General features: G+C 40.7%; 1 protein-coding gene across 9 annotated transcripts in view; it reads right to left on the bottom strand.

The window, feature by feature from the left end:
- Positions 1–27,680, bottom strand: part of PAK5 (p21 (RAC1) activated kinase 5) — a 153,194-nt gene that overhangs the window by 7,713 nt on the left and 117,801 nt on the right. For 7 of the 9 annotated variants that reach the window (XM_081941141.1, XM_081941142.1, XM_081941144.1 and 4 more), the window contains 5 exons: positions 26,620–27,405; positions 12,661–13,155; positions 8,138–8,271; positions 5,191–5,317; positions 1,495–1,620 (listed from right to left, as the gene is read on the bottom strand). In XM_081941141.1, coding sequence (XP_081797267.1) covers positions 1,495–1,620; positions 5,191–5,317; positions 8,138–8,271; positions 12,661–13,155; positions 26,620–27,405 — 1,668 coding nt within the window. The remainder of the gene's footprint in view (positions 1–1,494; positions 1,621–5,190; positions 5,318–8,137; positions 8,272–12,660; positions 13,156–26,619; positions 27,406–27,680) is intronic. The other 2 variants (XM_081941147.1, XM_081941148.1) reach the window with 2 other exon arrangements.

Genomic DNA, 27,680 nt, shown 5'->3' with positions numbered 1-27,680 from the left:
CAACAGTGGTAGCAGTTGTGGGACACTACAATGATAGCACAGATCATGAGTTCACACAATTCCAAAGGTGGGCTGCTGCTGCTGTTTTGCACCGGTTCGGATGAATCAGTAGTTAAGATTCTGCACAGTTCAGCGAACCGGCCAATCCCACCACTGGCTGGCCCTGCCCCTGCTCTTTTTAGGGCCATTTTCAGGCCGTTTGTGGCCCCAAAATTTTCCCCCAAACAGGCCAAGAAATGGTCTGAAAACGCCCCCAAAACTGGCTGAAAAACAGGCGGGGATGGGGCCAGCCAGTGGTGGTATTAGCCCCAATCAGCTGAATCCTACTGTTGAGGCGAATGGCCGGGAGGCGGGGCTTGGTGTGATCATGACATCACCCACCCAGTCACATGAACAACCAGCCACACCTACCCAGCCAGAGAAACGTTATTCAAGTCCCACCGTTGCACAATTCTCTTTGTGGCAAGATTGAAATATCTCCTGTTATGCTCAATATGTCTAATTACACCAGTTGTTTTGAGAACTCAGAATGGGTCCAAAAATGCAGCACAGAAAGAGATGGAAAAGGGCTCACTACAACTCTTCTTATAAATAATGTTCCATATCAGATCCTGCACTTCCTCAGCAATCACCTGAAAACAACCATTGCAACAGACAGGCACTTCCAAACCAGGATATTCAACTTTTTCTTTCTCCAAAAGTTATCATTTAAGCCATTCATTTTAAGAATTATTATGCAATTTTGAGGGCTATTTGCTTGATTCACTGCTTCTCTCAAGCTGCCCTTTTTTTCCTTTTGTGTGATGTTGTTCAGAAAGCTCATGCAACATGCAGATCCTGGTCACACATAAAGACCTAGCAGATGCATTCATGTATTATGCTAACTAATAAACCTGGTGGGCCTTACCCTTGTTCAGGGCTTGTGTGCATGAATGCGTGTATGCAATTCAAGCCCACTTGTTTCTTTATGGATTAATGTATTGCATGAAGCCAGAAAATGATAAATTCAGTAACCAAGTTATACGTATGATGTGAACAGAGGGACAATCTTATTTTTATCAGTGTTGTGGGAACTGTCCAAAGAGGCTACTTCTTATTCGGTTTTTATTTATTTATAGCATTTCTATGGCAGTTTGGTTCAAACAATGAGGCTCTGAATGATGTACAATAAACGAAAACGCAACGTTAGTTCTTTAACAACATGCCTCCTACTCAACTCCCTGAGTCAATACAGAAAGATACCCTTGTTGATGATATTGGAAGTCACCAACTGCTCAAGGAGGAGCAAGGACAGATGCATTACCTCCATCCTGAACCCATCAAAGATCATGGTGTAATCAAATGCATCTCAGTAATATACCCCAGGCTGGATCCAGACTGGAAGAAATACGTTCAAGCTGAAATGCTTTAAATAAATAAATATTTAAAAGGAGATTATCGTTTTCCAAAGATAATCTATGTTGCTGAACGGAGCAAGGTCATTGTTTTGCTTACCTCGGTTCCATAAGGCAATCTTGAAATAACTTCAGGGGCCATCCAGTATGGGGTTCCGACAAGTGATTTTCTTTTTGGAACATCTTTTGAAACTTGGGCACAGAATCCAAAGTCCGACAGCTTTATCTGAACAATAAATAATACATCATGCAGTGCAATATTAAACAAATGGACAGTGAATATTATTCCCAGTTGTTGAGCAGACCCATAATTTGGATTGTTTAACACATTTAGAGGGGGAACCTCCCCCCCAATGTAGGACAGAAACTTTGTTTCAACTGGAATAGTTGACTATTGTTAGATGTATCGGCCATCAGCAATTAGCGGAATAAAAGTATCACCGGGATAAATTTTCAGTGCTGAGAAGGATATTCTTTCTTTCCCTCTCTGGGCTACTTCTACCAAGCAGAGTAGGAAGCACTTGTCAGAAGACTATTTCAGGAACCAATAGCAGTGAGGTATTCAGAGAGCAGTTCACTAAGCCAAATGGAATTAGGTGACGATGCTAAAAGTTGCTAGTCTGTAGGTTCCCCATCCAATTAAATTATATCAGCAGTTCATTTCCTAAGATTTCAATGCTTTCAATACTAGAGCCGAGGTGACACAGGGGTTAGAGTACAGTACTGCAGGCTATTACAGCTGACTGCTAGCAGTGGTTCGGCAGTTCAAATCTCACCAGGCTCAAGGTTGACTCAGCCTTCCAGCCTTCCGAGGTGGGTAAAATGTGGACTCCGATTGTTGGGGGCAATAGACTGACTCTGTAAACTGCTTAGAGAGGGCTGTAAAGCACTATGAAGCGGAATATAAATCTAAGTGCTATTGCTATTCTGCCCAATGAGAAACTCAATTGCATTGTCTTGCATACCTCTCATTTACTCTTATTAAGGGAACTTTTTCTCTAGTTTGTGGAAAGAATTATTTTGACAGGATGTTTCCTGCTGCTCCTCTCCATGCACAATTTAGAGGTTTCAATCTGCACGCTCCTAGAATTATTAGTTCTAACAGCAGAACTGTCTCACAAAATTCAGGAAATTGCAAATATCACTTTATAACTGCTATTTGGTTTGCAAATTGATTCGCGAAACATAAACTGAGAAATGCAAACATAAATTGGAATGCAAACTGAATAAAAACACTCTTGTTTATTACTATGAACTGCTACTAGCTTCATCCAACTTTCAACAGTTTACTGAGGATAAAAACTGTCTCTAAGTAGTAGGATAAAAAGTGTGAGATTTCCTCAATTTCTTGTAGTCCTTGTTGAGGGGAGACTGTTGCAATTCAGCTAGTTTTATCTGGTTCGGGTGAAGTGGTAGTGGTGGTGGCGGGAGCCTCAGCCAGCCCAGCCAGCTGAACATCATCACGTCCTGTTTTTGACACTCTGAACATGTGGGGAAGGTCCTGCGCATGCGCGGAGGTGGCACATGTGCTCACATTTGCGAAATGGTAGCAAAGGTAAGTTGATTTCACACTGGGGGGGGGAGATGATGGCTTTAAATGCCATCAATTAATGTTACATATATACATACAAGTTTGCTTAGTTCATACCTGAAAGAAATGAAAAGGTTCCCTTTATCAACTCATGGCAAAAACAATCAAGACCCCCCTTCCTGTGCCTGAAGGAGAATAATGATTGAGCCTTGAGTCGTGGGACTGAAGTGGATTAGATCAGATTAGCAGCTCATTTATCATGTCAGGATGCAGTCTGAGATCAGAACAGGGAGCTATCAAAATAATTAATAAAGAAGCTTTCTAAATGTTTGTACGAATGGTGCCTCACATTTTATTTGTGGCACTGTTTATCTTATTTTGGCATTACTTTTCATGCCTTTTTTCCGCTTCTTAATTCAACATCAATCAAATAAAAATTAGAAATGATTGTTACTATTTATAAAACCATAGCCCAGCCATCCATGGCATAAACAAAGGTTCTTTTTATACCATGAAAGGGGAACAAAACAATGGATATTTTTGAATGCCAGATCAATTTCTCTTTATCGAGGAGCGGAGGAAACTTTTGCCCATCTTTTGCATGTTGAAATATAGAAAAGATGGTTTTAAAGTGGAAGGGGGCGGTAGAATCAGATGATTATACAACCGTTCATGACAAAATCTGTGCTGCAGACAATGAACATAATGAGGCATTGTGTGCATATTATTAAGGAAAGATCAGGGAAAACCAGCCAAAAAGCATTCAAAATGGTATTTTCTTCTTTTTGATGTAAGTTTAATATCTTCCCTGAATATATGCAATTTGCAAATCAGGATAGATGAATCTGTCCGTTTTGATTTTACTCAATTTTTATTATATTTTATTTATTTTATTTGGTGGGGCATTTGTTTCCATGCATTACTGCAACGCTTGGCAAATGTTGCAAAAATAATAAAATTGTTATGAAAATCTGCATGCATGTTTGTCAGCAAGTCTCTCCACAACAACAACAACAATAGAAGAAGAAGAAAAAGAACTGGAAAAATATCATGAAATATCGCAACCTGGCCATCGAAACTACATGGTTATGGATGAAACATGTAACAGTGACACCCATTGTCATCAGGGCATTTGGTACCATGTCCAAGAATGTTGTAAAATATATCAAGAAATTGCTTCATGCAATAACACCAGTGGAACTGCAAAAAACTGTGCTACTCGGAACATTGCATATTTTAAGGTACTTGGTTGATACCTAGGACGCTGGCAGCAACCCGTATCAACCATTAGCACCAGTCAATGGTAATTGTGATGCATTTTAAATGTCCAGTTGACTGAATTTCATGTTTAATGAATAAAAGAGATGACAACGATGACAACAACTGAACTGGAAAAAAAATCACAAAATATTGTGACCTGGCCATCGAAACTACACAGTTATGGATGAAACATGTAACAGTGATACCCATTGTCATCAGGGCACTTGCTACCATGTCCAAGAATTTTATAAGATACATCGAGAAATTGCAGCTTCCTGCAATAACAGCAGTGGAACTGCAAAAAACTACGCTACTTGGAACATCATATATTTTAAGAAGGTACTTGGTTGATACTTAGGACTCTGGCAGCAACCCATATCAACCATTAGCACTAGTCAATGGTATTTGTAACACATTTTTAAATGTTGCAGTTGACTGAGTTTGATTTTTAATTAATAATAATAATAATAATAATAATAATAATAATGCAATAACCACCCTACTTGGAACAGCTTATATCCTCCAACGTTATCTTAACAGTTCCTAGGTTCTTGGATAGGACTCGAGCTGTTGAGCTACCAACCAGCCCCAAAGGCTGTGAATCTCACCAAAGATTAACCAAATAATAATGCAGTTCTCTTAATTTGTGTATCTTTGTCTTGATTTTTCTTGGTTTTTACAAGCTCCATATTTCTAACATCATTTGTTTCTCTGATAAGCCCATTTGTTTGTTTGTTTTAATTGAAGTTCCTTCGCAACATTCTGAATTGTCAAGATTTTGATGCACAGACTGATTTTGCTGGAGGTATGAACTGGGGCAGTTCATGTATAAATTCAGGCGGAACAAATTTTCCCATGTCTCTTGGTAAATAATGAAAGCTGCAGGAAAGCAGTGTAAATTTCATGGACAGGTTGTTAACATGTTACCGAAGTCATGTGAACTTTGACAGTGGTCCCAATTTTTTTTAAAAAAAATCAAAGCCAGAAAAATTGACAAATACTTACTCGCCCATCACTAGTGAGAAGTATAGAGTCACTCTTTATATCCCTGTGAATAACTCCTTGATTGTGAAGGTAGGACAATGCTCTTAGGACAGACAGGCAAACAGTAGCAATCTGTTCTTCATTCATTCTGAAATTTGGCAGGAGATATAGGAAAAGAAATGTCATCATATGTTTATTGCTGGGATACGTTTTCCCAAAAAACATCACTACAAAAGTTAACTCTAAGAAAATATTTCCAATGTTTCAAAATAAACAATGAAAAACACTCAATCTTTTTTTTCCTGAGGGATTTCTTACAAATTAGAAAGAATGTTACTGCCGATTTCAAAAAGCCCATTTGTCTAGTGGAGCAGTATTAGCTTTGGTTAGCAGAGATTTTCCCGATGTTGGGCAAGGTCTTCTCCATTACCATGCTATGTATCATAAAAGAGAATGAACTTGGTGCCTTCTACATCCACTCTATCTCTTCTGTAACACATTGTCTATATGGGCTCCTGAGAACCTGTGTGTATTTTTCCTCCTCCCATCTGCACATGCAAAGAGATGAGTGACCAAAGGCCACCAATGGAGACAAAGCTTGTCTGGCAGATGCAGCAACGATAGCCTGAGGTTGCGAGGTCACTGCACCCCTAAAAATGGGATGGAGAGTAGACCATGTCCAGTTGGAGTATAAGCAGGTTAGAAACACCCAATAGCACTCAGGTGGAAATGCTAATTATCTACTGCAGTTCAGGTCATGAATAGCTCACCCAATAGGATTAACATTTACCCCCATAGAAACATGATACTTATGTAAAAGTTGCAGATACTTTGATCAGATCTTCTAGGAAGGTCCTATAATGTTCAAACAGCAATTAAGGAGTGCATCTAATGAATCTAATCCTAATGACAACATTTAAGGAAGAGTTTTCTACAAACATCTGTTTGCAATCATATAATTGCAAAAATATTGGCCTGGTGACTAATATTTCAGAAAATAGCCCTTAGCGAAACCAAAGGGAATTTTTAATATGAGGGCTGAAACCAATCTTAAAAATAGCCCTGATTTCACAAACAAAAGTCATATGGCAAATGAGAGAAAGCCCCATTTTTAGAAGAAAGCAATTTGCTATTCGAAACTCAATATGAAAACTTCTGAATACACAGATGTATATCTGCCCAATCCTGATGGGCTTTCCTATTTCTATCTGGCTTTAAACTTTCATAGCCTGCTGAGACTTTTAGGATGGTTTTAGAATAAGATTTGATTTCCAAGTGGAAAATATAAGGCAGGTGTCAAGCTCAACTACAGTTGGCCATATGTAAAGGACTATCTTTTATTTAAGACAGCTGCCCTTTATATTTATTTATTTGTTTGTTTGTTTTCCTTGCTTAGCTCTTGAGTTTTTCTTTGTAGAGCAAAGTTGTAAACATAAACAATGTTTCAATCCTTCTGAAGCTCTTTTAGCTCTTTCAGATTTGTCCTGTGTTTTTTAAGAATATAAAGTCGCTTGAAGCTAGATAGTATTTTGTTAGGTAAAGAAAGAGACCACTTTAACTACTGGAAACTGTTTTAACTGATTTACTGGGATATAGGCATGTTATGAAAGGTACAGGAAGTATTCAACTATTAAATTATGCCTTCATCCTTTAGAGCAGTGTTTCCCAAAGTTCTTCCTGCATTATTCAAATCACTTATCAGAAAATAGCAATAGCACCTAGATTAATATACCACTTTATAGTGCTTTACAGCCCTCTCTAAGCGGTTTACAGAGTCTCAGCCTCTTGCCCCCAACAATATGGGTCCTCATTTTACCCACCTTGGAAGGATGGAAGGCTGAGTCAATCTTGAGCCTGGTGGGATTTGAACTGCCCAACTGCAGGCAGTCGGCAGGCAGTACAAGTGACCTGCAATACTATAACCACTGTGCCACTGTGGCTCTTAGTGAATCTTAGTGAAGTTCCAGGACCAGCTATAAGTTTCTACTTTCACCACCATCGTAACTTTGAATCATCACTAAACGAATGTTCGTGACTCAAGGACTACCTGCATTAGGTTGAATTTTAACTATCCTTGCCTGTGTTTTAAATTTATATAGTCAGTTTTTAGCATTTTATTTGAGTGCCGCCCAGATTCCTTCTATGAGGGAGATGAGCTGTTTCTAAATTTTATAGCTTAATAAAATGAAAACAATATAATGGAATGACCTTTATGTCATTTCAATAAATCACCATTGGTAATTTTAACAATTTTTGTTTTAATAGGAAAAACTCTGGGAGATTTTCATATATATTTTAGTACATGTGGCAATCTGTAAGTCAATTTAAATATCCTTAGTGTGATGGGTGATGAGTTCATGCGTCGTTGAAAAGAAAAGAAAAAACACATTAACCTAATTTTTGGTAACTTACCCAAATTTGGGAAGAACTGCTCTAAAAAATGCCAAAAGACCTTCATTTATGCATTTAACAGCATATTATCATTCAACAGAGGAAAGGTTGGACTTGAAAATGATTCGGGATAGAATGCATCCACTTTGGAAATTAAACCTGTCAAATCAGCATGCATCTCTCCTTCATTATGTTACAGTTTTATCTGTCGATACTGGCACAAAATATGTTTAGCAACTTCCAAGGTTGCTATAGAAACAGTGGAGGGAATCAGTGTGAAGAACCAAAATGGGAGATGCCCCAGTCTGCCCTTCTCCCTCTTCCTCCTCCTTTGTTCCTGTCGTTGCAAAGGACGAAAGAATGAATGAAAGGGCTGCTTTCTGCCCTGCCTTCAGAGAATTCTCCTTTGCACAAGAGGTCAGTGGAGATGCAAGGCTCTGCCTGGGGGAAGTTTCATTCTTTTCAGCAGAGAGAGAGAGAGACCTCATCTGCTTCACTGACAATGCTCCCTCAGCGGCGGTTTTCTGCAAAAGATCAAATGGCCAGAAGGCAGGACTTGGACGCAGAACAAGCTTACCGTGTGTGAGTCACTATATCTGTCAAAGCACCGCCTTCCAGAAACTCCATCACCACCCAGAGCTCGTCTCCCACCAGGTAACTGTTGTACATGTCGACCACGTTTTCATGGTGATAGTCTCTCATGATGACAACCTGGAAGAAGAGCAAAGGCTGACAGGGCAACACAGTCCGGGGGCTTCCCTGCTAACATGCGCCAAATGAGTAGAGAATGTTCAATCCTGACATTCATATTTGGATGTTAATTCTCCGTAGAATAATGTTAAGTTCAGACTGGCTAGAAATGAAATTATGGGGTGGAAATGAGCCTAGGTGGAATTATTCCTTCATGTATAGAAATGAAGATCAATCTGGTTTAAAAAAAAGATGTGGTGTGTGTGTGTGCGTGTTCTCCTATATGTACCGCGTGTGTAAAACTTTAATTTAGGACAGGCACGATCACTCATGCAGGAAAAAGGAAAACAGCCTTGTCAACAGCTATGGATGATAATGGGATCGTGACATCTGTTGACCAAATGATCAACAAAAGCTTGCTGCACCTGATCCTTCCTGCATTTGAACAAGCAGGCTTTGGGGGAAAGGATGGCATACATTGGTCTTTGGAAGTGCACAGCACTGTTTCTGCTGAATAAGATGATCTTATCCGAGCAACACACCATAACCTTGACATTCTGATGCCATCGGTGGTCTTCTCTTAGTTCTGCAGACAAGATATGACTTAGAGGAGAAGTTCAGAGGAAGGACGCTGCTCAGGGCCCAGCAAACTCTTCCCCTGCAAAGGGTCCCACTGATGCCCAGATGTCTTTGGCATCTTTTAGGTAGGTCTGAAATCCTGGAGAGTTCAGTACAGCAGTTTACCAGTGGTGGTTCCATCCACATATGACCCCTCCAAGAGAAACAACTGAAGGTTTCCAAGGGGGAAAATGGCACAAGTTTAGAGATCTGAAAATGGCTACAATCCCCGACAGATCTACGTCTTAGAAGCATCACGGCAGGGCTGATCTTTGAGGGAGTGTTCATCAAACAGCGGATGCCAACTAAAATTTGTACCCCAAATTTGATTCTATTTTTTTAAAAAAATCAGTGTAAAGCACGGTTGGTAATTACATTTATCCTGTTTGAACATCATGCAAACTGTTGTTATTTTCAGCCAGAAACAAGAAGAGAATGTGGCCACACTTCAGGAGGAGGATGTATTTCATAGTTAGAACTAGCAAAACTATGTTCATTGGTACATTCCAAGCTCCAAATAGCCATTTTAAGTGTTCCAAGGATTTTGTCCCTACATCAGGAAAAAAAGATACCAAGAAATAAAACCTTTTCCAAGTAGTTCTCTTTCAAAGGGTCCAAGTCACGTAAATGGCATGTTGCTTTCTGGATAGACTAGCATGGTAGGTCCTTTTCAAATTCTTCCAGCGCTAGCAATTTTTAAAAACGTGTGGGTTTTTTTTGCTGCTTCTGCAGGTACTGCATTTGTTTGTTAAATATTGCTGCCTGAAAAAATTGCCAAATGCAGACTTGCCCTTATGCATTAGAAAGAGAAAAAAAATCACAACCTTGTGACCCTTATTAATAGGGTTCACGGGTTGTGTTTGAAGTGGCCACACAACACTGCCTCTCTTTCTTTCCATTCGGAAGACTCTAGAATTGATGCTATTGTTGTGCTGCTGGATTGGTATGAATGGTGCTGATAACTGCTTTCTGGGAACTCTTTGTAAAATTTGTAATTGTACTTATGCCTGATTCTTTGCCTTTTTAAAAAGATGGACCTAGATATGTAAAATAACAAATCACAGGAAGACAGCAGCATGTTCCAGTTGGCCAAACCAAGGCATATTGACTTCAATCCTTTCCTTTTGTCAGCGTGATGATGATTTAAAGCTGACCAGCCAATGTAAAGCTGATGCAACTGTAAAGCTGCTGAAATGTAAGGCTGATGAAATGAGGATGAATCAGCATTGGTATAGCCACTTGAAGACCATGAAGGGGTCGGCTTTACCACTTTAAGAGGATTCTATATAAAGGAGGCCATGAGAGGGCGTATCTCTCTCTCTCTCTCTGTGTATCTCTCTCCTTGTGTCCGGTATCCATTGCTAAGTTCTACATGTAGTGTTAAGAAGAAGATGGATTGCTTGTCAAGTATTTGCTACCACGTATACTTCTGTATATGTCTTGTATATAAACCACTGTTAAATGTCTAAGTCTCGGTGTGCTGTGTTTTGCTCCTAATAGTAGTCACACTTCAAACGCTCTGACACTTTTCAAGCCCAGAGTATAATATTTGCTCTGATACTGTGTGAAAATAAAATACCCTGGACAGTATTAATTAGTGCTCATGTTTATTCCTCTCTGCTCAGCCTACAGGAAAAACAAAAACAAAGCAGAGTAATTACTGTTCTAAAAATCCTAAACATCCAGATGCTGCTAAAACTATGGTAAGTAATTAAACACTATCCATATCTGAGCTGAAACAGAGACTTCAACTTTTGACTTCATTCATTCATTTAAATCAATGTCCTGAATCTGGTTAATCCTTCTCTTCCTGAATAAGATTCCACTCTGCCACACAGAAATTTTCCCTTTGATGGCAAGTGTGCGGCTTTTCATTTTAAACTATGTTTATTAAGGTTACAGTTTGCTCTAGATATTAGAACAAATGGATGGCATCTGCTCTGAAAGTGGGAGTCAATTCAAGGCAAGATAAATATATAACTTTATTTAAGCCTTTAATGTATCTTAAATGAGAATATGTTCACATCTCAAATTTTATTTTTCAAGGCAATTAACACGATTCTTCTCATTCCCATTTTATTCTCACTGTCAGGGTTTACCAGGGGTGGGTTGCAGGCGGTACGCCCAGGTACGGGTGTACTGGTGCCTGCGGGGAGCACTGGATACTGTTCCGGTATGGTCCTCCGGAGGGCCCACCCATCCGCCCAAGCTCCTTACCTTTATTTGAGCTCTTCGGCGCTTCCGTGCACGCAGCGCACGGCACCTGTGCGACGCTCCGCCGAACATTGCGGAGGCATCACAGAGGTGTCGTGGAGGCAAGGACACATGAACATGCTGCACGGGTGTGCTGCACGCATGCATGCGGGGGACGCTGGGCCCTGTTGCACTGTACCGGTTGCAACGGGATCCGGAACCCAAACCAGAAACATTTTGTTATCAGAATCAAAAGCAAGCTGCTGGCCCCATTCTTCGTCATCATCTTTAAATGACCCCGTAATCCCTTGTGGTGTGGAGTCTGGGCAACTGAATGGAGCTAGCAGAGTGCTTACTAGCCAGATGCCCTTCCTGTCGCCAATGCAGAGTTTTTTTTCCAGCAGATATATTCTCATTATGCCCAGAGAGAGAAATATCTGCCTCTACCTAGGATCGAACTCACAGCCTCCTGATTGTGAGGCAAGAGCTCTAGGCCATCGCACGCCACCCTTGACCCCATTCTTCATCATGTAGGAAGTTAATTGGATTGTCTGCTGAATTTTAGTTTAATACTAATTGCGGGACAATATTGTGAATTCAACCTGAAAGCAATTGACTCATTTAAGAATGCTGGCTTTTAAAAAGTTCTTTTTTCCCAGCTTCCCACACCCGCCACCAACAGTTCATTCTTCTACTAGCAACTTACAACATCTTCTTGAGTCATATAGTCATTGTGCTAATAGTAAAGAGCCCAGCTTTTATATGACATCAGGGATAGTAGGATGATGCTACAAGATGCTGTATGTCATTGGTGGGGTAAAGGAACAGAGGTCTGCCTCACTCTGACTATCAGCGTTCCTAAAAACCCCAACTCCAATGAAACTCCAAGACAGGCATTTTCTCAAAGCTCCCATTTATTAGAGTAGGTATACAGGCACATCTGGGAAAATCTGAATCTGAGATTTCTGGGCTTCCCTTCAGTAAGTCAAAAGTCTAAATAAGAGCTGCCTGTTCCCTAAAACTTTGCAAGGAAGGTTAGGCTGAGAGATAATGACGTACCAGGGGATTCTGAAATCGAGTGAAAATCAGGTTTTTCTGGTTTACAGTTAACAGTCTGACCACTATATATCATTAACATCTCTGCACTGAGACCCTTCAGGTTAAGATATACAGGTAGCCCTCGACCTACGGCCATAATTGAGCTCAAGTGAGACATTGGTTAAGTGAGTTTTGCCCCATTTTATGGCTTTTCTTGCCACAGTTGTTAAGTGAACCACTGCAGTTCATAACTGCAGTTCATAAGTGAGTATCCCGGTTGTTAAGTGAATCTGGCTTCCCCACTTTGCCCATCAGAAGTTTGCAAAAGGTGATGATCAGATGATCTTGGGACACAGCAACGGTCATAAGTATGAACCAGTTGCCCAGCATCTGAATTTGGATCAGATGATTATGGGGATGCTGCACAGGTCGAAACTGTGAGCGCCGTTGTACCTTTGAATGGTCACTAAATGAACTATTGTTAAGCCGAGGGCTACCTGTACTGTACGGAAAGAAACGAAGGGCACGAAAGAACCTTCTTAGAGTTCCTAAAGGACCTACCTCATTGAAGAGCAGTTCCCTTCTTTGCTGTTTCCTGAGATCCATCTTCTTCACAGCCACTTGCCTTCCCGTGTGCTTCTCTGTGGCGATGCAAACGATTCCGGTGGAGCCTTCCCCAATCTTGATAAAGTTGTCCAAGTATTCTCGAGGATCTCCCGGGCTCACCACCAGTTGCAAAGCTGCTCGGAACTGCTCGTGCGACACCCTGGAGGGCTGTTGGTCCGAGGAGGAGCCCCAGCTTGGCGGAGGGTAAGAACTTGAAGCGATGCTGGGGGAGCTTGGGTAAGAAGCTGTAGAAGTATAATGTGAGCTCGGCTGCAGAGAAGGCTGGTGGTTAAAGTGAGAGAATTTGTGATAGATAGCAGAGTACTGGTAGCCACTACCTGAATAGGCGGCTTTGCACTGACTCTGAGGTAGCTTTGTTGGGCCTCGCGGATATGTGTCTGATCCAGAAAGTGGTGGACTGACTACTATCTGTGCTCGATCATAATCCAGCTGTGGAAAAAGGCATATCAAAAAGTTAACTTCCGTTTTTGGTACAATCGTGTGCTCCTGAAATAATGAGGGACGCAAACATTTACTTAAAAACAAAAAAACTTTCTTCTTCAAGTAGGTCACCCTCCAGACTGTCTACTAGTTGGATGCCTCCAGAAACACGTGTTCTAAAGGTACCTTGTTCAATTAGTACAATGTTGCCCCTTTATGAAAGGCTTACTTGTTGTCTTCTCAAGCAGGGCAGAAGACATTGTTCAAGAGGTAGGAGAGAAGGAACTGACCCCTCACAAAACTGGCTTTCGAAGGATGAATCTAAATCTTCTGATTGCCAAAATTAGGCAGCCTTGCAAGCAATCGTCTTTTAGGAACAGGGGATCACGCAGAGGGAGTATTCAGCAGGTTCTGACCAGTTCAGGAGAATCGGTAGCGGAAATTTTGAGTAGTTCAGAGAACCGGTAAATACCACCTCTGACTGGCCCCGCCCCCATCTATTCTCTGCCTCCCGAGTCCCAGCTGATCGGGAGGGAATGGGGATTTTGCAGTAACCTTCCCCTGCCATGCCCACCAAGCCACGCCCACAGAAACGGTAGTAAAAAAATTTGAATCCCACCACTGATATCATGGCCTACCAATTTGTTATGTTGAACAAATGGTTTGCTTGAAAAAAGATTCCAGGTCCTTGAGGCTGGTTTTTCTTTCTAATCAATGGAATATTGTTTAATAGGAGGAGAACTCTATTGGCCTCAAGCTTTGGAGAGTGGTTGATAGAACAGACAGTTTTGACCTGCTTTTTCAACAGAGCCGATTCATGTGGAAATCCTTGGCTGGTTCCTTTTCAAGATGTATAACCTCAGACTCCAATCAAGTCTAACCAGAGCAGAAGGTATCTGCTCCTAAGCCCGTGACGGCGAGCCTATGGCACACTTGCCACAGGTGGCACGGAGAGCCCTCTCTGTGGGCATGTGAGCCATCACCCCAGCCCAGCTCCATAGCCCATGTGCGCGCCTTCCACTGCTTGTCAGAAGGCCGCAAAAGGGGATCACATGACCACTCCCACTCCCAGGACCTTGCAACCATCATAAATATGAGCCAATTGCCCAGTATCTGAATTTTGATCACCTGATCATGGAGATACTACAACGGTCGTAAGTACGAAAACTGACCATGAGTCACTTTTTTCAGTGCTGTTGTAACTCGGGCCACTAAATGAAGTGTTTTAAGTCAAGGACTACTTTTTCTTTGTATGCTTTAAAGCAGCGATCACCAACTGGTGGTCCATGAACCACCGGTGGTCTGCGAGAAAGTTATGGTGGTCCGCGGAAAAATTATTTGCATTTTTTATATTGCACTAAATACTATTTGTCTTTTTTTTTTAAAAAAAAAAATCATATTAGTGGTCCACAGGATTTAAAATTATGAATGTAGTGGTCCCTGAGGTCCGAAAGGTTGGTGACCCCTGCTTTAAAGGACTGAGAGATAACTGGCTGGTCACGTTTAGCAAGTGAATGCTAGATTGGAAGAGAATTGCGTGATCCAGCTGGGCTGCTCTTACAGCTGTCACCGTCGAAGCAGAACAGCAATTGCCCTGCCTGGGGCAGCCTGAGGGCAAATTAAGACAAGACTGGGGAATTCTGGGAGTTTGAAGTCCGGACATCTTCAAGTTGCCAAGGTTGAGAAGCACTGCTCTATGCAATGTATACCTCCAACATATACCCTGTTTTCTTCCATGTCAGGTCACATGGATGTCAGTTTCTTGCTAAGGAGACCGGAGAGAGGATTTTGTGTTATTTCTCTCGATAGGTTGCGATCTGAGGCAACCCCCCTCCCCCAAATCTGCAGTGGTTGTACCACCTGTTTGTCCACTTGCTGTTGCACGGTGGTTACCTAGGCCTCACAGCAAAGCTATCCATACACAATGACACAAAGGGTTTTGTTGATCAGCTGGCTTGATGCTGATTAGGGCTGAGAGGGAGTAAATTCCCAAAGGTCACCCAGCTGGCTTCTTTGTGTGGGAAGGCTGGGGACTTCCCTTTCCCTGCTTCCAGTCCAGGACCTTAGCCAGTGCATCATACTGGCTTTCTTAGCCAAGTAGTTCAAACGAAAATCCACCCTTGTCAGGAATAAAATTATCCTTAGCCAAAGGATAATTGACTTCTAGACCTTGAGTTCTCTAGAACTTCCATCATCCTTGGTTTAATTTTGGAAGTGGGGATGAGACTGAGAAAAATTATGAAAAAAAGTAATGGGATCATATTGAATGCCCATAGAGCACAAAAGAGAACAAGTTATCTTTAAAAATTAAACCACACCCTTTTTGCCAGATACTAGTATACTAGTGCGCAGGTACGTGAACCTGCGTTTTCATGTCAATATTGATTCCTGGCAACTGCCTGCTTTGGTCCTTGCATGTTTTTTCCTACAATATACTAATATTTATCTCTCTATATATATATAAATGGCTGTGCTCTGTGTGTGTATGTTCCAGCATAACTCTGGAACACCTCAAGCAATTTCAACCAAACTTAGTACAAAGATGACTTACTCTCTGGAAAAAAAAAACGCTGTGGAGGTAAGACAACTCTAATATCCCTCGAGATGTGTGCTCTGTTAAGATACAGCCTGTTGTGCCTTAAAATGGCTCTATTTGTACTGCCATAAAATGGCTTCTACTGTACAGCGCAGTGGAGTTGCCATGGTAACAGCTTCACAGTACTCCACCAGGGGGCTCCCTCTGGTAAGGGGGAAAATCCAACATTAGAAATTATGTTTGGTCTGCACATTTTCCCCCTATAAATAAACACCTGGGCAACGCCGGGTTATCGGCTAATAACCAACAAAGGAGAATATTTGTATCTCAGGGTTGAAATGAGGGCTTCTTTGGTGCTCTCTGAGCTTGCTTTATGCAGATGTTTCATTACTCTAACTAGGTAACGTGATATCACTTAACTAGCACTGATGATGTTGCCTAGTTAGGGTAATGAAACATCTACAAGAAAAGAAGCAAGCTTAGGGAGCACTAAGGACCCCTAATATTTATAACAACATTTGTTGTTTGTTTGTTTGTTTATTGGATTTATATGCCGCCCTTCTCCCAAAGGACTCATTTAATTAACCATGGATGATAAAACCAAAACCACAGTGCATTGGGATCTGACTTCCATAGCACTGAGAGAATTGAACCAATACATGAAAGAGAGTTCTACTAATGGATTGTACTCCTAATGAAAGACTCAGATTCAGTGCTAGTCACTTGATCCTAGTTATTTTCAGGCAAAAGCTAGGGTGTAATATCAGCTACTATGGAAGGAGAATTGTGAACCCCATGGCTCTTTGATGTAATGCACCAAGGCTGTACAAAGGAGCCAGAGGGGAATGAATCGCATTTTTTTTCCTCCCTAGCTTTCCCCCCCCCTCAGGTGGACGGTCCACATTTTTGGATCATCTGAATGTTGATCCATTAGTTGCGACGGGAATTAGCTGACCACCTTGTCATCTGAGCCTGATGTTGTAGGCTAACAAAGTTACGACTGTCCCAAAGTCACTCAGCTGATGGGGTTAGAATTCACAGTCTCCTAGTTTCTAGCCTGGAGCCTTAATCACTGGCTCTCAAAACTGAATCTGTAGTACTTCACTGAAATCTGTGCCATACAATATGTCCTTTCAATTGGAATATTAATAGGTAAAGGTTCCCCTCAAACATATGTGCTAGTCATTCCCGATTCTAAGAGGCAGTGCTCATCTCCGTTTCAAAACCAAAGAGCCAGCGCTGTCCAAAGACCTCTCCGTGGTCATGTGACTGGCATGACTAAATGCCGAAGGCACACGGAACCTTCCCATCAAAGGTGGCGCCTACTTTTCTACTTGCATTTTTATATGCTTTCGAATTGCTGGGTTGGCAGAAGCTGGGACAAGTAACGGGAGCTCACTCCGTTATGTAGCACTAGGGATTCGAACTGCCAAACTGCCGACCTTCTGATCGACAATCTCAGTGTCTTAGCCACTGAGTCCCTGGAATATTAATAAATTATACTAAATAATTTCTTTAGGAAAGCATGAATTATATTTTTTTAACAATTGATTTGCAGATTGATAAATATTATTTGCTGTCACAAATACACTTTCTCATGTTTGCCTTTACAGGTAGTCCTCGACTTACGACCGCAGCTGAGCCTGAAATTTCTGTTGCTAAGCGAGACATTTGTTAAGTGAGTTTTCCCGCATTTTACGTTCTTTCTTGCCACTGTTGTTAAGGGAATCACTGTAGTTTTTAAATCAGTCAAACTGTTGTTAAGTGAATTTGCATTTCCCAATTGACTTTGCTTATTAGAAGGTCGCAAAAGGGGATCAAATGAAACCCGGGACCCTGCAACTGTCATAAATGTGAGTCAATTGCCAAGTGTCTGAATTTTCATCACATGACCATGGGGAATGCTACGACGGTCATTAAGTGTGGAAACTTAATTATCGTAAATCACTTTTTTCAGTGCCGCTGTTAACTTTGAACTGTTGTAAGTCGAGGATTACTTGTACTGATCCATTTAGTTCCACTTTGATTATAACTGCTTTTTAAAATATCTTATCCATTCCTTTTCTCAGGGACCTTTTATAGATGAGTACCAAAAAGTGGCTTTGACATGGATCTAGGATTCTACAAAACCCACTTTTCCTGGAGTTTCACAATATTTTAAAATTTAGGCATCTGAATTAATTGCACTAGCATTGAGAAATAGGCAAATAGCTTAAAATATGAGGCCAAATTGCAAGAGACCACCTCGAGTAAATAGGATGGAACCTGGAGCTATATATCACTGGAAGAAGTCAAAATCAAATGAAATCAGATCTCAGAGATGTTAACGTGGAAATAGTTGTTCCTGGTGGACAGCTTGGAATCAGCAAAGGAAATTAGAATTGGGGACCTCCAGCAAGACAGAGGATCTATCTCAGGGGTGTGAAACTCGTGTCATCACACGGCGTCACATGACGTATCGCAACTTTCCCCCCTTCGCTAAACCAGGTGTGGGCGTGGCCAGCACGTGATGCGTCTGGCCCATAGGGTTTGACAGCCCTGATCTATCTGAAAGAATAAAAGGGAAGAAATGGAAATAATATCTGAATAGTATTAGGAAACATGCAAAGGGAAATCATCAAAGCCATTAAAAAGCAAAAGTTAGAATATTTTGGACATGTGATGCGACACCAAGAAAAATACGGCATCCTTCACTTAATCCTCCAGGGAAAAATTGGAGGCAAACGAGGTCCAGGCAGAAGAAGAACATGATGGCTTCAAAACCTAAGCAACTGGTTTTGGACAAAACTCAGCAGCACTTTTTCATGCGGCTGTTGACAAAAATAGAATTGCCAACATGATCGGCAATGTCCTATGATAGATTTGGCACCACAAGAAGAAGAAGATTAGGAAACGTGAAAAAACTGGAAAGCTTAACTCTGGAAGGCTATGCGGAGAAAAAAAGGAAAAGCTTACTCTTGAATTGGGCAAGATAAATAGATAGATGGATGGATGAATAGATAGATAGGTAGATAGATGCAGTATTGATAGATGGTAGATAGATAAGACACCGAGCTTCAAGTGAGACCGAAAGATGAGTAGAATGAAAATAAAAACACAAGCCTTTCCGTCCTGCAGCTAGCAGAGTTAGGGTTAGCTTTGAGAGCATGAAGGATTCAGGAATATTGTTTGGCTGCTTGGCCAACCGTGAAGTAAGGAAGAGCATCAGCAATGAGGGAAATTGCACAATAGATCTGATCTGACTGGAGAAGCTCCCTTGTAGAGTTCAGAAGCAGACTGTATCCAGCAGAAGATCCAACCATAAGGTATTAAGCATCCAGGAAAAGAATGAAATTGCTACATGAGACTTTTGCAGACATTTGGGGGGGGGGGGGGGCAAGGAAGGGAGGAGAGTTGGAATGTTTACATGTGTCCTGCTCTTTTGAAATGTTCTGTGTCCTACTTTTAAGGGGATTGTTGTGGGTAAATTGCTATCTGGGCAGATCTGTCTGGGGAGCATTAACGAGATTATCTAATGGAGTTCAACAGCTTGCCTATTTCTTCTACCTGCATGATACCGTCTATATATATTTGGGTTGGTGTTGTTTTCCTAAGGCAAGTGGTAAAGTTGCTTTTGTTGGCTTAGAACCATGGCTTAAATATTTTTTTCTTAGGGGATGGAAGGAGTCATATGCTGTTTATAGCAGACCCCACCTCGACCCTAGAGATCTGGCAATACGTTTTATTTAAAGTGAAAGTCATCGAAATTAAAGGTTTCTGCTTGGAAAACCTCTGAAAGAGCCATTTCCTCAAACCTTTGCAGTTGCTGGGTTAAATAGGAGCTGTATTTATTTACAGATGTGTTTAAAAAATCTTTAATTGGTCAATACTATTACTTGTCTTAATGTTAGCCTAGTAATACCTTAATGTAACTTGATAAGGATACAGTAGATTGCCATAAAAATCAGTGAAGGTAATCACAACGGACAATTTTTACTGAAAGCTAACTCTGAAATTAATTAATTTGTGCTGATAAATAAATAAAGGGAGACTAGTATAGATCTATTTCAAGCTATTTAGCTCTCATCAGCTAGCCATACCCTTACTGGGAATCGAACCAGGGCTGTATTGCATATTAGACAGATGTAATTGCCACTAAGCCACAGGCTCTCCTCCTTATCAGCTAGGCCAGGGAAATAGGTATGTATTAAGTTTACAACCCCTGGTATGCCCAGATATGGGAGGAAGCATACTGCTTTCTTTCTCTGTCTATCGGCTCATCCCAAGAAACCATCCAGACAGAAAGTCATTATTTTTAATGTTGCCTTTGTTATTTGTGTTGCGTTTGTGCTGATAAATAAATAAAGGGAGACTAGCATAGATCTATTTCAAGCTATTTAGCAACACAAATAACAAAGGCAACATTAAAAATAATGGCTTTCTGTCTGGATGGTTTCTTGGGATGAGCCGATATCTGGGCATACCAGGTATATATCCATCCTCCAATGATAGTAAGATTGAATATCTGCAGAAAATTTACAATATGGGAATAGAAAGAAGAAGCTCACCTTCTCCAGTTCTTATACAGCAGCATTTTTTTAGAAAGATATAAAATAGAAAGCTGCCATTTCCTAAATCCATGATGGCGAACCTATGGCACGCATGCCTAAAGTGACAGGCCGAGCCATGTCGCCTAGCACGCGCGCCATCGCCTGTACCTCTTCTGGGTTTCTTGTGCACATGCACGCGCAACGATCAACTGTCCTCCCTGTTTGCGGCAGTGCCGGAAACTGGAAGAACTGGTCTTCCATTTTCTGGTGTGAGCATGCGCGATGGCCAGCTGATCATTGCACACACATGCGCACCAGTAACCAGAAGCTACTGTGTGCATACCGCGTGCCGGAAACCGGAAGTCCATTTTCCATGCCCCCTGGGCAGCTCCTCTTCTGGGTTGCGGCCCAAACGAGCGTGCATGCTCCCTTTTCAGCACTCGGTGCCATAAAGTTTCACCATCGCTGTCCTAAATGATCTTCTAAAAACAATTATTCAGAGCCCCCAAATTGATTCTTTCTAATCTACATGAGAAGTAGTGTTGGGAGGGAAAAAAATGAATCATACTCTACGAAGCAAACATCACACCAATATTTGCACAGTTTTTAATCCAATTTGCTTCTGAACTTTCAGAATTCAGTAAACAGCAGTCTTTATGTCTCTTCGCCCCTTTGTATTTTACAAGTCTTGCCTCATTTTTTAAGATGCTAATACTTGACATTCTCAAAGATGTACCTTTGTAGATGAATGATTCAAAAAAGAAAAAGCAGAGAAAAAAAGAATAATAAGCCTTTTGTGAAAAGAGTAATTTTCAGCATTGTGCAAAGCAAGCGAGCTCATAACATCTCCACGGTGGGTGGGTGGGGTGGGGGTTTAGAAACAGACTCATGATGTAGCACAATTACAAATAATTATAGCAGTGAATTTATTTAATCAATCAATTTCAGTGGTAAAGCGCGGGGCAGGGGTGGACAAAGCAGAAGCTCCATTCAGCGTTTAGTTACTAGTTTCACTGCTGGCTGCCAGCCAGAAGTCCTCTGATCCATGTTAGTTAAATGCACATTAATCTGAATTTGGCAGTGTAATCAAGGACCCAACTGAACTGTGAAATTGAATTCTGCAGTGCAACTTCGTCTGACCATTTTATGCTAAGGCTGGAGGGAGGAGCGACGGGGGAAGCCTGCTGCAGCATCAATTTATCTCTGTAGGTTGCTGCACAGCGAAGGAACAACTGAGTTCTACCCAGCACAGGAAAAGAGAGGCACAGCAAGAATCAGCCCTATTTAACCACCTCTGGAGATTCCTTCACTGGCTCTTCTTTTTTTTTTTTTTAATCTCTTGGGAAGTTTTGACGAGAAAAGGATTTCCCTGGCTGTTCTGAATGCTAAAACCAATAGGTGTGCTGGCCAGTTTATTTTAAAGACCTCTCATTCACTAGTTCCAAAACAAATGTGCCTATTATCTTCTAACTCTATCTTGGAACAGCAAATTTCTGGGGCATAAATAAATTGGGAATGAAAAACAGATGCATATGATAATTGTATGTCAATGCAACCTTTTAGGAAGAGCTCAGAATATTTTGTGAAAGGATAACAATAGAGAGAGTCTAAGACAGGCCAAGAATTTTATCTGGACTAGAAGAAATGAAGCTGACTGCCAGTGACAATGAAGTATTGATGGCTGCTCTGCTGAAACCCTTTTAGAAAAATATTCCAACTACTATATATTTCCAAACGGCAGAATATCTTGGTTCCATAAACAAAAATATTTATTTACAATATTTTTTCATCTTATATTCGGTGGCCATGAATGAAAAGCACTACGTTGAAAACTAAACAATGTCATTTTGCTTGCATCATTCTGCTCTGGATTGGAGGGAAATACTTACAATTAGGTATTTTTAACAAAGCTCCCAGATTACCTAGGCATTAGTTTCCAAACTACTCTCTGTGGCCATAACTGGAAATCTGGAAGCTACAATATGAAGAAGATAAGATCCTGATTCTGCATTGTATAGTCCTGACCAAATATGATGGAATATATACTTAAATATCTCACACAGCAAGACACTACAACTTTTTGTTGCTTCAATAACAAAGACTGTGGGAAAGGACACCTTGTCAAAAGGAAGTTGTATATTTATGCTTTTGGCTTCTGCAGGATTGCTGTGTCATGATTTTGGACTAAAGTTTAGTCCAAAGTTTAAAGTTTAAACCTTCGAATACTATTGCAGTATTTTTGTTTTGCAGACATATATAGGAAAACGTATGTATGTATGTATGTATGTATGTATGTATGTATGTATGTATGTATGTATGTGTTTGTGTGTGTGTGCTCGCACACACACATATATATGATAAAGCAGTTGTCTGATTTTTTTTAACCTTGCTCCTTGCATTACATGAAGTTCTGTATCTTAAAAATTAATGGTTGTACAGTTTAAACTATAATACAGGGAACAGACGTGCTTGTGTTCCATCTGCCTCCTCTGTAAAAGTCTTAACTCTTGGATCTCATGAGATAGACTGATCAAGTCAATCCCTCTGCCCATTAGTAATCTGGCATGTAGTTTAATAAATATCAGAATTATTCTGCATGAAAGTCTTCAGGAGAAACCCAAAATCCCCTGTTAAAACACTCTCATTCATATATTTTACACAATATGTTATTTTCTGCAATGCATGCAGTAAAAAAAATCTGTAAACCTAACAAGGTCTAGGCACAGATATCTGTAACAATGCAAAGTCAATAACATGCACTATATTTATTGAACTTTTATCCCGTGGAGAGTGATGAGATTATGATGAGATAAAAATCAGATAAACACATACAATTATATACCTTTCTAAGTATAAAATAGAAATAGAAATGAATGAAACCGCCCTAAGGAAAAGATAAGAAAAGTGAAAAAGAATCACTTCCTCAAATCCAGGTCAATGAAGCAGATTAAATTCTGACAAGACATCCATCAAAGTCACAGCAGTGAGACAGAACATGCTGCTGCAGAAACAGCTGTAAGGTCTGGCGTTAAAGGAGCTCAAGTGCATCTGATGTTCTCCTTGCCACAAAGGCTTTCTCAGTTGCAATTCTATATAAGCTGGCCTCAAAATAAGTCTCATAGAATTCAGTAGCACGTCCTTGGGAGTACACAGATTGGCCCTGTTTAGTTGCTAAGCGGTGGCTAGGTCCCTGGTGCTTGAATAGTTCCAGGTTTTGGGGGGCTAGGTAGGGAAAAACATGGATAGGAAAGCAGAAAGAAAAGATCTCAAAGGAATAAGGTGTGGGAGATGCCTGCAAAGGAACATGAGCCATGGCAGTTCCTAACACGAATGAAGCACTCATCCACAAATTTAGCCAGTATAAATTATATTTCCTCACACTGGACTGAAAAATGGACAATGGATGTCAACTCCACTCAGAGCTGACTTGTTCGATTAAACAAAATTAACTGCTGTCTTTTTTCTCCTCCATAATGGGTTCACACACAACTTCCTCTGGGGCTTGACAGAAAGTAAGGAACATGTTCTTTTTGACTTGCTGTTCTGCCTATGATAAAACATGGCTAGGTCTCTATACGTCATTGCAGGCTCAGCTGAAACATGAACCCAACTTAAAGCAGCTAAAAAAAAAAGAATACTCTGTACAAGTCGTGACAAAGATACGGGATTTGCTGTCTGATGATGTGGGACTTGCTGTGGGCTTAGGCAGCTTTAAAAAGGAATTAGTCAAATACCTCAAGGGTGAATGTGTCTGGTGCTATCAAGAGTTATTAGCCATGGCAGCCAGATACAGGGGTTGAGTTTTGACAAGAAAGTACTTCTTCAAATTCCAATCAGAAAAATAAATCTGCCAGCTTTCTGCTCTGATCATGCATTTTCTGAAGGTATCAGAGCAGCCCTGTTGGAAAGAGATTGGCAACTGTATCATAGTTGAGTCCATATAAGACTGCAGGCCGTAGATAGTGATTGACCAATTCCCTAGAGCAGGGGTGTCCAAACTTGAGAACTTTAAGACTTGTTGATTTCAATTCCCAGAATTCCCCAGCCAGCATGGCTGGCTGGGGAATTCTGGGAGTTGAAGTCCACAAGTCTTAAAGTTCTCAAGTTTGGACACCCCTGCCCTAGAGCCTTCCAAGATGCTTCCACGATACACATTTTCTGTGAGATGGAAGGGGAAATTTTTAGACATATAGGAGTGGGGATTAAATACCTTAGCTGTATTTAATTTTGGAGTGTAGGTATTGGCACACCACAGTAAATGTGGCCCTTGACTTGAAAACAGTTAACTAGTTCTAGATTGTCTGGATTTTTGCTCTGAAGATAAAAGTTCCTTTTATTATTCTTTGGGATGGCATCAGTTCACAATGCCCTAGACTGAATCAGATAAATCAGCTCTTGCTCTGGAAACATTCCATTGAGTTCAATAGTATTAACTCGAATGACATGAGATAGCAACATGAAAAGCTTCTTCCACAGTCTATCTACCTGGCTTACAAGGATCCAATAATAATTATATGATCAGGTATAGCAATCACCAGCAATCATATGCTTGTGCTAGCAAGTAAGTATTCATTGTGCATGGTTTAACATTTATTCTGTGACATTGTCTGTACCTGTTCTAGTACTTTGTGAAGAAAAAATAGTTTCAAAATAGAAAACTGTCAGCATGATAGTGATGATGATCTATTGGAAAATATAGGGATAGATTTATTGATGAGGGTGTAGAATTGTTGAATCTTTTGGGGAAGATGAAATCCAAAATGAGCCGGACAAGTAAATCTTAACTAATGAGTTGAAGAAGTAAGGGACTTGTTTAATAGCACACAAAATATCATCACTGGCTTAATTTCATTTCAATATTCATTCATGTTCATTCCTGCACACATCTTTGTGTCCAAGTAGAAGCCTGATCAAAGACTGGTTGCAATTATCAGACAAGACTGAATCAGAAGCAGGTACTTTATAAAATGATATCCCAATGTGAGATTTATTTGGGGAAAAGATTGTGCCCTGAAGCCTTCCTCTTCTTCTTTGTTGAGCAATGCTTCACCAAAAGCAGGATGTTTGCCATATGTAGCACCTACAAGTTAAACTAAACAATTCAGCCAATTTTGCTATGGTGGTTGGGTGCTTACTATAACAAGGGATGTTATGGGAATCAGGTAGTTTCGCATTTATAATTCCCCTAAGTTACCCACCTTCTTACTGATTTTATCCAGACTATTTTCTCCCAAGAAAATGATTTTATGTATGATTGTTTGTGGAAATGTTTTCAAGAATTAAGTATGACGGAAAACAAGAGAAATAGTCACTTTGATTCACGCCAGTTGAACATTTCAACTCTTTATGAAACATGTATTACCGTATTTTTTGGAGTATAAGACACACCTTTTTCCCTCAAAAAAGAGGCTGAAAATCTGGATGCATCTTATATATTGAATACAGCATTTTTTTGCCTCCCGAAACCCCGCCCCTTCAACAAATGTCTGTACATAGCCTTTAGGAGCCTTGTAGAGTGCTCCTGGGGCCCGGGGAGGGCAGAAATGAGCAAAAATGGGCTAGTTTTTGCTCAATTTTGCCCCCCCAGCCCTGAGGAGCACTCTATAAACCTCCTAAAGGCTATGCATACCCTTTTTTTTGGCGAAAAACAGGTCAGTTTTTGCAAAAAACTGGCAATTGTTTGCTCATTTTTGGCTCCCCCAGGCCCCAGGAGCACTCTACAAGCCTCCTAAAGGCTATTCATGCCCTTTCTTTGGAAAAAAACCAGGCCTGTTTTCATGAAAAATGGGCCGTTTTGGGGAGATTTGCAGAGTGCAAAAACTTTTTTTTCAGTTTGCCTCTTCAAAACCTTGGTGCATCTTATACTCCAGTGCGTCTTATAGTCCAAAAAATATGGTATGTATTATCTGCATCTTAAACCTCATCCAAACATAACCTAAGATGCACAACTAAGCCTGCTTCAATTTGAAAACAAGGTAGCTTAAAAGGCATTTACCCATATACATATTGGCATTTATATTTGGTACCAAAATACAGGGATATTTGAGGTGCCCGTGAAACTATTAACCCACAAGGATAAAATATGAGAAAATTGCTAGAAATTGACTAGTTCTACATGTTTCTATTGCCTATCACACAATCTTCAACTAGATATTGCTACTTATTACCTGTATTAATCTGATTTGACTTCTGTCCCATATTTAGAAGAAGCAGGAATACTGCATTCTGTTCATTATACACAATGACAAGGATTTAAAATAAGAAAATGTCCATGCTAACTCATGTCAATTTTATGGGACACAAACCCTCTTTAGAACTGAGGCACTCAAGTGGTTACCAAAGAGAAACACAGTGTTTAAATACTGAAATTATAGTAAGGTTAAAAATGTGGACCTATTACAAATTTACCTTTGGAATGCCTGCTGCTGTTTCCGACAATCGCGGGTAGGTGTAGGAACTATATGAATACCCTTGCTGATTGGACTTAAAAGCACTTGCTCCGTAGGGCATGATTGGCTCTTGAAGGCCGGACCCTGACCTTGACCTTTGCCTCATGGCTGGTTGAGGACTTGCCTGGTTCACATAGGATGATTTTGGTCTTTTGTCGTAATCATCCTTGGACCACTCACTGTCACTGTATTCTAGTCCTTCTCTGGAGTATTGACTGTGAAGAGAAGTTCTAGAGAGAGCATAATGAAAAGGCTCTTTATAATCCAGAGAAGAGTGACTAGGTGCCCTCTGATATTCCAGCTTCAGGCCACCATACTCATTCAGTTTACTTTTTGTTTCCAAGGAAGTGCGATAATCTGGTAAGAACCTAGAGATGTCAGACTTCAAAGGCTTGGCTTCAGAAAAATACATCTCACTGGGTTTCAGCTTGGCCAGGTGTCCATTTTGCTTTGCAGCACAGCTCCCTTGGGAGTATCTTTCCGCTTCCTCCCCGCGAAGGCATCTGTCTCTGTACCTTTCAACAAAGAAATCGGTCCCTGTTTCTGATTCGCTGGAATACTGGGAATAGGTGACAAAGCCATTTTCTTGCTGGTGGATTTCTATATGGTTGGAGGATCTCAGGTGAGGCGTGGGAGGACTCTCCTTCCGAAGTGAGTTGGAACGGGTCACGGAGATATTGTCAAATTCTTCTAGCAAGCCGTTGATTGAAGCATCCTTGCAAGGTTTATTTCCTCTAACGATGGTCTGGGAACAGAAGATAGCTTTTGATTAAAGGCTGCCTTTGATTTAATGCCATAGCGATAAAACCATTCAGAGGAGTCATTTCAGCAACATTGCAAAAAATACAGGGACAGTCCGCTATATCCTTTTTATCAGGTGGAAAAAATTGGGGACAAAATGTCATTTCCCCCCAAGGTGCATCATTGCATACTCTCACTAACTCTGTCCTCAACAATACTCTTAAAAGAAATTACCATTTGATGTTAACCTAGGAATTTGACATTATTTCCTAGGATACT

Source organism: Natrix helvetica (assembly GCF_964273705.1).
Source record: "Natrix helvetica genome assembly, chromosome: 2".
NCBI lineage: Eukaryota > Metazoa > Chordata > Lepidosauria > Squamata > Natricidae > Natrix > Natrix helvetica.
The sequence above is the reverse complement of the archived record's forward strand: the minus strand, read 5'-3'. Positions and strand labels throughout refer to the sequence as shown.